The sequence below is a fragment of the Protopterus annectens genome, chromosome 15.part0 (assembly GCF_019279795.1).
Source record: "Protopterus annectens isolate FY-2018-M chromosome 15.part0, PAN1.0, whole genome shotgun sequence".
Classification (NCBI taxonomy): Eukaryota; Metazoa; Chordata; order Ceratodontiformes; family Protopteridae; genus Protopterus; species Protopterus annectens.
In genome coordinates, this window is record NC_056749.1 from 90,851,702 (window position 1) to 90,865,421 (window position 13,720).

Below are 13,720 nucleotides of genomic sequence, written 5' to 3' on the forward strand. Positions count from 1 at the left end.
AAGTTTTTCCACCTGTGCTGAGATTTTTTAGTTTATTTGTGATTGTGCATGATAGATCCTGATCTGTTCTAATACGGCGCATTGCTTTTATCGAGTCTATCCAAGTATATTTGTTGATCTGTTCCCTCTTCTATACTCTTCTAACAGTGACACTTCTTGTCTTAATTGGATTATAGTTTTCTCTATTCAATGCTTCCATGATGGTATTCGATTTCTCCCCTTCCTTTCCATCACTGCCCTGTGTTCTTGTGGTAGAACTTTATCAGCTATTAATTTAGCTGCACAGTAATATATCCTGTTTACTTCTGTTATATTGCATGGATCTCCAAGGACAGTCCTAATTATTGTGTTCATTTGTTTTATCAAACTTCTCGGTTTTTGGGTTTTACTGACCTTCTGCAATCTATTTCTTTCATTGATCTTAATATGGCTATGTCTATTAAATCAAGCAACTCTTCTCTTAGCTCATTTTCTTCTAAACTGAGGATATATTTTTATTTTCCATTTCCTGCAGGCATTCTATAGAAATTTCTATAGCACCTTCTTTTTATATACACCCTTCTATTTTTCTCTCCCTCTCCAATTCTCAGAGTATTAGTCCCTGTTCACATTGATCTCCCCTTCATCTCTTACTTAATTTATTCTTCTCTACCTCTATCCCCACAACTCTAAGGTATTCTGTCCTCCTCCTCTCAACCTTTTTAAGTTTCACAACTTTTAAAGACTTTCCCCTGTGTATCTCCCAACCTCCTCCCATCTACCTCCTTTGCTCCCACCTATTCTAGCCTTGTACTCTCTTAATATCCTGCACCTCCACCTTACCCTAGTCTTCCGGTCCCCATCCTGCTTTCACATACTTTTACATACTTTACTCCTCACCCCCACCTTACTACATCCGTGCCAGACCTATTATATGGGACTAGCTCCCTAGAGCGGCCATCTTTAATCTCCCTCTCGCGCGTGGCTGCTGAGTGATTCCCTGGTGTCTAAATCTGTTTATCAATGTAAGTGTGTCATTGCTACATGTTTATCTGTGTCCTCAAAGCATTGTTTGTATTAAATCCATTAATGTGCTTTTGCCACTTGCTTTTTCTGTGTTATAATAAAGTAATTTTATGTAGTTTCCTGCTATTTATGCTCTGGGTAACTCACCTACCTGCCGCCTTTTCCGCGGCTCCTTAACTGCTTCAGCGCTAAGCCAGGAACCTGTATAGCGCTTCCACTTGTTTGATTTGGGTTGCTGTACACTAGTCATCCCTCTGTTTTTACTGACTCGCTTAAACAGTTTTTAACTAGATCAGTCTAATATTTGCTTCCATTTAAGCTTTAAGTGCCTATAACTTGCTTATCATCTAGCTTCTTAGAGTGCATGCCCATAGTCGGCAGACTACTACTCTTGCTCCTCCACACTACCTTACCTTTCATAAAGTGCCCATTACACTAGACCGGAGTTTATTCAGCCAGCTACACTCACGGTAGCCTTCCATCCAAGCCCTGCTGGAGTCTTTGGTGACCGCTGTGCTCTTAAACGCCTGTAGCACTTAATGCTACCACACCAGTACAGGCAATAGTCTTACATTTTAAGATGGACTCTACTGCTTTATTAAACTAAACAATTGATAACGCTTGTGCTGCAGTGATTGTGCTACTCACTCCGGTGCAGCCATTAGTCTTTAATGTCTTTGCCTTGCAAAATCCCTGCCGGAGTCTTTTGGTGACCCCTGAGCTGTTAACGGCTGTAGCGCTGGTTGCTACCACTTCGGTGCAGTTGTTGGTCCTTAATTTAAGCTTAGACTCCATTGCTCTATATTTTTACAAACTTTATAGCGTTTTGTGCCGTTAGCGACTGTGCCATCGCTCAGATGCAGCTGTTAGTCCTAAATTTATGTTTGGACTCTGCTGCTTACGTACTGGAAACTAGTTATCGAGTGTGCCATCACTCCGGTGTTGTTGCTAATCTTAACTTTAAAGATAGACTAAACTACTTTGAAACTAGAAAAATCTGCATCCGCTGTAATTCTAAAGGTACCTTTCTGCTTCATGCGACATTAGGGACCTGGAATACACCGGAGCACTTCTTTCAATTTACTTGTAGGATTTGTGTTCCACTACAAAACATTTATATATGACTTCGCCGATCACAGCGGCGTATATGGCACTCTCTAGTAGGCTTTAATATCAGGTATACTCGCATGTTTTCTGCCCTAATTAATGAAACTATAACTAAAGTATAACTAAATTACCTAGTTGTTATAGAGTTTGATTTCTCCGATACCCTGTGACTACAAACAGCTGTGGCGTGTTTGGTATGCCTGTGTAGCTTACATTATCGGATTTTGTTGCAGGTTCTGGTTCTGATAATAAGAAAGTCAAATTAATTACCATTGGCCTCAGCTGAAGCCTTACTGATCCCCTGGGATTTTAAATAGTAGCATCGTGTTTGGTATTTTTAAGTAGCATTAATATCAAGTGTTTAAGCAGGCTTGTTTAATATGTAATGCTGTAATAGAGCTAATAAGTTTTCTTTACTGTTCACTTAACTCTACTACAAACAAGTTGTCTGTATCTGCTGAAACATAGCTGATTGTTTTTACTGTTCATTTAATGCTGGCTACCATGTTTTAACTGTAATGGTTCCACTTTTAGTTAGGTTTTGTTTCTAGCTTATATTTCATCCTTTACATTGTTTTGTCCTACTTCAATATCTAATTACAGCTGCTGTGATCCAGCTATTTGAGTTATTATGCAATTAGGTGATCGCTCCTGTGCTTTTGACCTAGTATTTGATGTTTTCTACACCTGGTGCTGAGGTTTAGTATTTGAACAAGTATTTTAGTTTCTGTTAATTTTGTACTGCTAAAGTAACGTCTCTCTTGCTTTACCTAGTGTTAATTATAACCTTCTCACTTTATTTTTATTTCTCTCCAGCTGTGTAAACTTCTTACACTTACTTTTTCCACTCCCGGCTGTGCCCTACTGGACTCCAAAGACCAGCTATATTCACCTACCTAAACCTGCCTGTGTATTTCCTCACCTGGGTAATCAAAATACCCTTGGATTGAATGCCAAATTAAATAAGATTGTATGTCACAAATTATTTTTCATCTACTACATGTATATACTAGTCCATTACACCTGCTAGGTGTACTAGTTAAACTGCCATATCTGCCAGCAGCCATACCCCCCCTGCCTACTCCTGTTGTACTCCACTGTTCCTGACTCTAAGATATTGCAGCCCACACCCTGTATTCTGTAACCCCTTTAAACCTCTCCCTTCTCCATTACTTTATTTTTTTACTTACAACCAGCTTTTGCGATCTCCTCATAGTGTACTTCCAGGCTTTGGCCATTAGGTGGCAGCCTTTACCCACCTCTAATTTCACTTAATTTCTCTTCTTACCACTTTTACTCTTGTTGCATTTTTCTCCTTTACTATCCTCTTCCATAGTCTATTTAAACCCTTTATCTAGCCCTCCTCTCTCCCACCCCTAGTCCTATATTAACCCTTTCTTCCCCTGGTTTCCTCTCATTTTCTTTCCCCCTTCTTTACACTCACAACCTCTGCCTTTTTACTTACCTTCTCCTGTTCTTGCCTTCTATCTTACTGATTGTTTTTCTCACTGCTTTTACCTTCCTTGGGTCTGCCCCACTCCGTTCGCCCTGTGGGCTCACTTCGCTCCCCTAGCCTACCCCCAATTCCCACCCACCCCAGTGGTCCTACACTTATACTTCACTGACCGCTCCCCCCTTTTCTCATCCTATCACAAACCTCCTCATCACTAGGCCACTCCCCTATCTCTTTCTTTCGTAATTAGTACTAATTAACTCTCTTTTGAACTACTTCCTCACATTTCCTAACCATTCACTGCACTAACTACTTCCCAAATCTACCTCCTATACAACCTCCACTAATTTCTTATTTGCATAATTTAAACCCTGCTCAATCTCTTGAAACACTCTCTCCTATTTTCTACATCACCTATTCATACAGACTACTCTAAACTCATAACTACTTACTATGGCCCCAACACACAAAACTATCTTCACAAACATACTTCTCTTACCATACTTTACTCACTCACCTTCTTTGAAAATCTTTCCCTACCTGAACAAAACCACCACTTCCAACAAACTTTACCATCTTCTTTCATCTACTCCCTTAACTACAGTAACATAACATGTACCTCTAACTATACACTACCAAAACATCACAGAGCAACCCATGTTACTTACTTCACTACCAAAAAGAATTTTAATAATTTCTACAAAATACTTAAATTCCTACAATATCCCCAGCAACACCCCCTCCTAGACGGTGATAATCATCTAAACCCTGGCGCCAATACTGACTATACCAATAACCTTGACAATTTAACATTGCCTATGATTTCTACATTAACTAAACCACCCAACTCCCTCCTGATAGCTCACCTTAACATTAGAAGTATTAACAATAACATTTCCCACCTGCATACACTCCTTGATGTGCACTCATTTGATATTCTATGTCTTACAGAGACTTGGATAAAACCATCTACTCTAGACCAGGAAATTAGCCCTCCTGGCTATAATATCCTTAGATGTGACCGTAAAACCAAAAAAGGTGGAGGTATAGCCATTCTCTATAAATCTAATTTCCAAATTTTCTCCTTTAATGTGCTTCCATCATTAGACACCAAATCAGAAATTCTGACTACCAAACGCCAAATCAACAACTCCAAATCTATCTAATTTTCATGCATCTCCCCCCAGGTAACAATACCAATACTCTTGAAAACGAACTTAGTTACCTCTCTACCCAACTACCCCAGGAGACAATTGTACTGGGTGACGTTAACATCGACTGGTCCACCTGCAGCTCCGCTAACCCTACTAACCACATAAATCTCTTTGGATTCTCACAATTAATAACCACTCCTACTAGAATCCACAAACCTAGCAGTAAGGAAACTACTCTTGACTGGATCCTTATTAATAGCCACCCTGAAACGTATACTCCAAGAACCCTTCCCGACGATATCAGCGACCATATGCTTACCTACATTATTAGACAAAAAGTCCATATCCCAACTACTCATAATCTCAAAACCTCCCGCTCAAAAAAATTCTTTAATCCAGACAGCTTCCTAAACGAACTGCAAGCATGTGACTGGTCATCACTGACCCATCTTGAACTTGATGAGGCTGTGACCTACTTTAACACTGATGTTCTTCAAATCCTAGATTACCATGCACCTTATCGCTCTACTAGAAAAAGAACCAAATCTGCCCCATGGCTCACAAAACAAACTAGGCAAAAGATGTTCCTCAGAAATAAAATCTGGGCTAAATGGAGAGCTACCAAATGTCCATCAGATCACCTCCACTTTAAACAGTTAAGAAATGCCACCAAGAACAATATTCTTAAGAGACAAAAAATACTTCTACCTTCACCTTCAACAAACCAGTCTACAAACTCCACAAAAATTTTGGTCAGGAATAAACAAACGGCTTCAGCCAGGTCACTCTACTACTCCTGCCCAGCAGGTTTTAACCATAGTAACTCCAACCAGATCCCTGATGCCTTTAATAACTACTTTACAGAAGCCATTCTGCCATTCAAACCCTAGCCAATTCTTTACCTCCTTTTACTGCTTCCCCACTTAATACCTCCAAGACTTCATCTCCTACCTTTCAAATACAACCTGTACCTACATCTCTCATCTGTAAGCTCTACTTCAAAAACTGAAACCTTGCACTCCTTCTGCTGACCGTCTCCCATCTGAATACTTATAAATTGCCGCAAAAGCCATAGACTATCCCATCTCTATCCTTATTAACAGAACTATCTTAGAAGGCAAAATCCCTACCATATGGAAAATATCCCACATCATCCCTCTACATAAAGGTGGATCTTCTATTGAGCTTTCTAACTTTTGACCTATTGCCTTACTCTCCCCATTAGCTAAGATAATGGAAAAATGTATTCACAAACTACTTAACCACCTACCAGCAAACTGCCAACATGGCTTCAGACCATTCCAAAGCACGAATGCCCTACTATCCTTCACTGACTCTATAAATAAAAATCGCAACAATAACTCTTTTTCCTCTGCACTGTTTATTGACCTGTCAAAAGCCTTTGATATGGTTAACCATAACTTACTTCTAGAGAAACTAAAGGCCCATTCTCTCGATCCACAGGCATTACAATGGTTTAAATCTTATCTGGAAAATAGACAGCAAGCAGTACTTTGGGATAATCTGTCTTCATTACTTCCAGTAAATATTGGAGTACCCCAAGGCTCTATCTTAGGTCCCCTTCTTTTTTCCTTATTCATTAACGATCACATGAACATACCTCAAGCCACCTGCATTCAATATGCAGATGACTCCACCTTAATCTGTACAGCTAAGAATATAGCCTCTCTCCAGTCCCTCACCCAAACTGTTTTTCATAATGTTGAAAACTGGTTTATGCAACACTTCCTCCTCCTAAATCCTAAAAAAACAAAACTACTGCTTTTTACTCCAATTCATAAATCACCTAATCCATTCTTCTCTGTAACCTCTAACAATGCTACCAACAGAACCCCAGATACTACAACCCGCCTACTAGGTGCAACAATTGATAATCGTCTCAACTACGATGACCACATCAACTCCATCATAAAGTCTGTTAACAAAAAACTTGGTAACCTCTATAGAATTAAACCCTTCCTTACCCCTTCTGCCAGGAAAACTATTGCCCAGACCCACCTCATTTCTACCCTTTTCTATGCCTCTGCTATATATACTAACCTATCTAAAAACAACCTCTTCAAACTTTCCACCTGTTATAATAGCATAGCTAGATTCATCACATGCTCCCCCTTTAAAACTCACCACTGCCTCAACCTCAAACAACTTGGATGGCTAGAACTGCAGAACCATATACTCTGTCAACAATTACTTATCACTCAAAAGATCCTATACCACCCCAACATCACCCCTATCCTCACTATTCTGATTACACAATACAAAAATCTAGCTACACTACGCTCTGCTAATAAGCTCCTAGTTTCCTCGATTAAATCCAACAAAGCTGGTGACTCACTTTTCTCGAACACAGCAGGTAAAAACTGGAATCAGCTTCCTTCTGAATTATCAACCCTTGCTTGTACGTCTCTATTTAAAAAACATCTTAAAGAACATCTTAAAACTCATTACCTTTGTCCATGTGCTAACCCAGACTGATATCTTTTTCCCCTTCCTGCTCTTACCCCTTTCCCTACTCTAACCTATGCCTCCAAATCTAGTCACTACTCTTTTCTTCATAGTTAGAGGATAAAACATAAGGGCTTTTCTCTCTTAATTGGGTTTTGCTCATACCTAACTAGTGTGTTTAGTATAACTTTTTAGTATAATTTTTAGTATAATTTTTATAGTTTATAATTTTATTATTATAATTTTTCTTTTGACCAATGCTGCCTATGTATTGTGATTTTACATGTCTTTTTATATATTAACTTTGTCACTGTTCATGCTTGGAGCTTTTCTCCCCGGGCCCCTACTGAAAATGGACATGTATCCAGTTAGACTAGCCCGGTCAACAAATGTAAAATAAATTTTCCAGTGGCACATTCTCTTCAATTTCTTCCTGTGCCATCCATTGCTCTGTCATATGGGAACTCAGTGGCCTATCACACCTCCACACTGACTGTATCACAGTTCCCTGTTCCTTCCCTTGCTGTCCAGCTTCAAGTAAACATTTATACTAGTTTTCTGTGGAAGGCTCCAAAATATCCTCATATGGCACGTAACCAATTGCTTCCTGTTCCACTGGTTTTCCCTTGATCTGGATATCCATTGCTGTATCCTGTTGTGGTGCTTTCTGAATTAGACTTTCTACTGAATCCTTCAGTTTGCAGGTACTCCATACCCTCAGTTTTTATTTTCTTTAACTTCCCCAGTTATAATCTCCTTTTCTACTTTTCCTCTTTGACTTATTTTGTTATTGTAAAGTTTTCCATGTCCAGATTCCTTTGCCTGTACTTCTCTTCAAATATATTTGGTGCTGCTCTTTTGTTAGTTTTGCTTTCTCCTTTGCATAAATATTACACCATATTAAATCTCTTTTTCTTTCCCATGTCCATATTTATTCTTCAGATGTCTCCTGATCTTCCTGCTTCTTCTTACTTTGGGGACTCACTCCATTATGCTGTGATGTAACCGGTGTTAGACCTTCTAAACCAAATCCTTCACTTCGCAGGCACTCCATAACTTCAACTTCTATTTTTTTAACTTCTACTTTACTAATCTTCTTTTCAACATTCCCTCTGTGATATTTTTTATTGTGAAATCTTTCATATCTGGATGTCTTTACCTGTATTTCTCTTCGAATATCATGGGGTCTGCCTTCTTTATATTGATTAATTTGACTTTCTCCATTGCATAAGTACTGCACCATATCAAATCTTTCTTTCTCACGTCCATATTTCTTTTTTATACTTTTCAAAAATCTCTAGGTTTTGTTGTTTATATTTTCGCATTTCCTCAGATGCTACGTTTTCCAAACAGATCAAAGTTTCTTGATCTATAGATTATTTTTCACAAATGGGTTGTATTAATGAATACAAATTTTTATTTGAAGCTTCTGACAGTTTTTCTTGTGGAAGTACTTTTCTTTCTTCTATTTTCTCTCAATCATTTTTTTATATCGTGTCTGGAAATTTTGGGCTTTCTGTATAATAGTAACAAATACATAATTTCTTTCTTATCCTCAATAGTCCACTTTATTGTCTTTACAGCTCTTCTTTGGCCTATCAGTTTTTGTGATTTTTGTGTACTACTACTTCCTTCTACAACAGGGGGCCCATCCTCCCCCTGAGCCTGGCCCCACTGTAGGAATGTTTCCGTATTTTGAGGATTCTACGTGGTCATTTCCAGTCCTGGCACCAGTGTGACTACCAGGATTGGGTATTTTTTTATCCTGAGTCTTGTGCACCCAGCTATCTTTTTTTAATTTTTAACCTACTTCTGTCTGTGATATATGCTATATAAATATAGTCTATATATCACTGTCTTTGTGAGATTTTGTGAAAAACAGGGTGCACCTTGTGAAGGTACTCATCAAGACTTGAGGATGAACTCCTTTTCAGCAATAATACTCTCCTTTACTTGCTGACTTACCTATCCATTCAGACCCCTGGATCCTGTGTGTTATGAGTCAGATGCACCACAAGGCACTTATTATTCAGCTCTTCCGCTATACAGCACATGATTCTGACAATGAATGCATAAATGCACTGCATTCAGGAACCTCGACTTAACTACTGCTGAAATGCGTTAAGCTGAGAACTGCAAAAGTGATGTGATGATTTATTACTTTTATTACAACTACCCAGGCTCAACCTGAAACTGGTCACTAATGTTCAGTGCACAACAGCAGTAAATGTTCTTCTTTCGGCTTTTCCCGGTAAGGGGTTGCCACAGCGGAATTCCAGCCTGCTAATGATTGGCAGTAGATTTTTACAGTGCCGAGGTGCCAGCCCGACACCCAACCTTCAACAAAGGCAAGCCCATTCACGCATGTCTTTTGAACGCCACTTGACCGCGGGGAGGACATGCAGACTCCACACAGAAGGTGCTCCAGCCGAGAACTGAACGGGAGAACCTCTTGCTGTGAGGCAACAATGCTACCGCTGCACCACCGCGGCTTACGCACAACAGCAATAAATAAAGTACTTAATTACTGCAGCTTCAAATTCTGAGATTACCTGGCTGACTTGAATAAGCCATCACTCTGGTGGTATTTTTAGGCTAATAGCAAAGCCAGCAGTAAAAACGGCAATGAATTAATAACGACCCTGTAACATATGTGGGATCATGCTGCTAGTTATTTACATACTAGGGAGGTGAACAAAGCCATAACATGGTCTGTGAGAAACAGCAAAGCACAGAGAATATAAAATATGGTTACACACCATAACATACAACATTTTCTAAATGAAAGGGAAAAATCAGAAAGTAGTATCAACCGCAATAAAAATCTGGTCAGAAATAAACTGGAGTCTGATTTTTAGAACCCAACTCTCAGTAATAAATACACAGTACTGAAACCAGCTACTAGAAGTAATACAACAAAAATGTGAGAAACTGGACACTAAAGGGATAAGAGAAGTACACAGTAGCAAAATAATAAAGCAGACATAAATAGAAATGGATGATGGTGACGATTGAAGGAGGCAGTAGTGGTGAAAAGGGTCTCATAAGGTATTCTTAACAAGGAAGGCCAGAAAATACTGGTTTTCCTATCATGTAAGGTAAAAGCCCTTGTACCTGCATATACCTCTGCAAGGAATGGCTGAAATATGCAAAGCAGCTAAATACCCATTGTCCTGACTGCAAAGTAAATAAGCATGAGAACTGCAATTATTAATATGTTTTAAAAGAATCAGTTCTACATCCATGAAGTAAAGGCAGCAGTGAATCCAACATTTTAATGTGGAACTCTACATACTACATTTGCAGTCAAGCCTGGATTCTCACAATAAACCGTTAATGAAGCACCAATATTCTTCTTTCTCCTCTTCCAGCATGCTCTAGGACACATTATAAATAAATGAGATTAAATTCCCTCCAGTGTTAAGTTTAAGTGGCACAGCAGAGTTGAGTAAAAGTAGCTCAGTATAGTCATAGCAAACTAATCTGGACTTACGTTCTGTTTGCGGGAGGTGGAGGTGGAGGCCTTGGACTTGATAACTGTTGGTTCTGTTGATTTTTCTTCTGTTCTATACTTAGGTCAGAGAAGTTATCCACAAACCCCATATTTTCTGTAAATCAAAGTTTGAAAAAGATATTAACCTTCTGTAATGGAGAATTTCAGCTTCCAGTTCTGAAAGATGCAAACCAGGCTTACTCACTCTCTTCCCTGGACCTTCATAACTGACAATACTAAAATAGAACAGTACCAGCAAGAAGTCATAGCACTCCCACAGCTCTCTTTAAACACTGCATCAATCATTCTTAAACATATTTTATAATTTTTGTGAAGAAAAAATCACTTGGAAATTAAACACAAGGCATCTCCCCACCTACTACTCACACCACTGCCAGCTAACACAAATACAGATGTGTTTTTACAATTACAATGTACCAGTGAGGGGACCTTCTTCAATGAGTCTACATTGGAATAACCCCTTTTTCTTCACTCTGTTTGGGTATTAGTCGCTGAAGCAACCACATTTGAGCTAAGAACCCTCAGCTGTTGCACATGCTGATGTGTATCCCAACAGAACAACAGTGATGGAATCCTGCACTACTTGGGTATCCTTTCAAGACTTGCAGCGAACTCCAACCATAGCATCAAGCTGGATAAGCCATCTAGACACAGGGCAATGATGAAAGAGTAAACAGGACCCACAAAAAAGGGTCACTTCACGGATAAGCTGAATATGAACATATCTGTTTCACATATATTGGGAATCCTCCATGCTGTAACATCAAATAAAAAATTCTGAGCTATAAAAACGGCAGCAGCAAGGAGGCAGACTGAACGCTAAACAAACTACCAAAGGAGGCCCAACTCTTGGAGCCACAGTCCAAGAAGTAATGCTTGGCAAAGTCTTTGATCCAACAGTCAAGTCAATGTAGCACAAATGAGTGCAATAAAAAGAATTCACATTAGAAACACCAACCAAGCATATACTGGTGTGACCTCTGACAGCTGCATTCCACAAAAGTGATTCATAACCTGACTAATTTAATGCAAATGCCAATGCAAAAGATGACAGTTTGCTTGACAGCTCTGATCCCATCCTTCCAAGCGCTCGTTCTTCAACATATATGCCTCACTTTATGTGGGACCTGAGCAGACTGTGCTCACATCCAGGATGCAAACGGCTCCTGATCTACCTTCTGACCCCTACAAAGAAAGGAAATGACGAGTTAAGGACAATTCTGTCCAGCCTCAAGAGATAATGAGGAGCAATCCTTAGGTCCCATCAATCCTAGTGAAAGGACATAGTTCCCTACAAATAACATGAAGCTCTAATACCTACAAAGAGAGATTAACCTAAACGAGAAAAGTATCTTCCATGAGAAACTTCTAAGTTGCAAGCTCGGTGGACAGTCAAGCCTGTTTATTATAAAACTAAAGGCAAAAGGAAAAGCGGGGTTCCTTAAAGGATGTCAAAGACGCAGAACCCCTTTAACTGACTGCAGGACAAGCCTGTCCTGGACACAGCATAGCCAAGAAAGAGACATGTATCTCACTAGGTGGGCAAACCTCAGAACAACAATGATGGAATCCTGCACTACTTGGGTATCCTTTCAAGACTTGCAGCGAACTCCAACCGCAGCATCTAGATGGATAAGCCACCTAGACAGTTTGTGGAATGCAACTGCCAGTGGTCACTCTAGCAGTCACTTGGCTGGTGCTTCTAACATGAGAGGCAGAAATTATTGACAAATACACTGCAACCATGAAATAAGGGGCCAAATCATACTGATACCTCATGTAAGTCAGAAGAAGCCTGCATGCTGATAGTTGGAGAGACCAATGCTGTCTTCCTAGTCTTCTAGTGGCATCAGTCACTTCTGAAATCAAGGGCTCTAAATTAGGAGTCAAACCCATGTCTCTGTGATTAACTTGTTTACTCCTGAAAAGGCTTCCTGTATTGTCACAGATATGAGATCCTGAAAGCACAAACTTGCTGCCTCCATTTAACAACGACAAGTTTAGGTCTACCTCCTCTGAATTTCTGCAATTAAGTATAAAAACAAATCAAATGTCTGAAAGGCATGCAGGAATTTCACATATCCCAGGAGGGAAAACTTGTCAAAAGTACAGTTATGTACACTTACCATAAATGTAGATGTTCGAGTGTAATCACTGTTGCAGTCATCACCTGTGCATTATCCCTGCTGTGGTAGCCCTCGGCCGGCCCTAATACCACAGTCAATGTTTTTCTGTATCTGCTGCTGTCTTGCTGCCTGACATCAGGTCGTCAGTGCTATAAAGGAAGGCAGCCGATGCCATTACATCAGTTTTTCTTGCCCTAACCAGTCAGAGGCAGAAGTAAATATGGTAAAGTGGTCTTGGTGGCTAAAAGCCACCATTAGAAACTTATGTCTCCCTAAAGAAAGAAGATATAAGGAGGAAGGAGGGTGGGAAACCAGGACTGCAACAGTGAATACACTCAAACATCTACATTTATGGTAAGTATACACACCTGTACTATATGTTCTTTGTGTTTCACTGTTGCAGTCATCACCTATGGGAGGATTACCAAAGCTGAGGAGAGGGGTGGCAGGATTAATAAGAGACCTAGGAATGGGTCAGCATGCCCTACAGAACTGCAGAGGCAAACCCTGCCCTAGCCATAGGAAAAAGAGGTAGGTGGTAATGCTTGGCAAAGGTATGGACAGAAATCCAGGTGGCAGGTTCCAGGATGTCCCTGGTGGGAACTCCTCTGAGGAATGCTGTGGAAGTGGAGGCTGCAGTAGTGGAATGGGTTCGAATAGACTTAGGGGGGAAGTTTCCCATGCAATCTGTAGCAGAAATGGATACAGTGTGATATCCATTTGGAAATGGGCTCCCCTCTGCCCCTGGGGCAAAACTGACAAGTAGTTGGTCCGTTTTCCTGAAGGGTTTAGTACGGTCCAGATAGTATTTGAGCTGACTGTCCACATCTAGTGAGTGCAGAAATGGCTGAGGCATGGATTTTAATAGAGAAGGACAGGCCACTATCAAGTAGTT

The 13,720-nt window shown here is 40.0% G+C and overlaps 1 protein-coding gene across 1 annotated transcript in view; it reads right to left on the reverse strand.

Moving 5' to 3' along the window:
• OCRL (OCRL inositol polyphosphate-5-phosphatase) overlaps positions 1-13,720 on the reverse strand; it is a 2,544,778-nt gene that overhangs the window by 2,166,554 nt on the left and 364,504 nt on the right. The window contains exon 7 of the mRNA XM_044057236.1: positions 10,679-10,793. Within this exon, the coding sequence (XP_043913171.1) occupies positions 10,679-10,793 (115 nt within the window). The remainder of the gene's footprint in view (positions 1-10,678; positions 10,794-13,720) is intronic.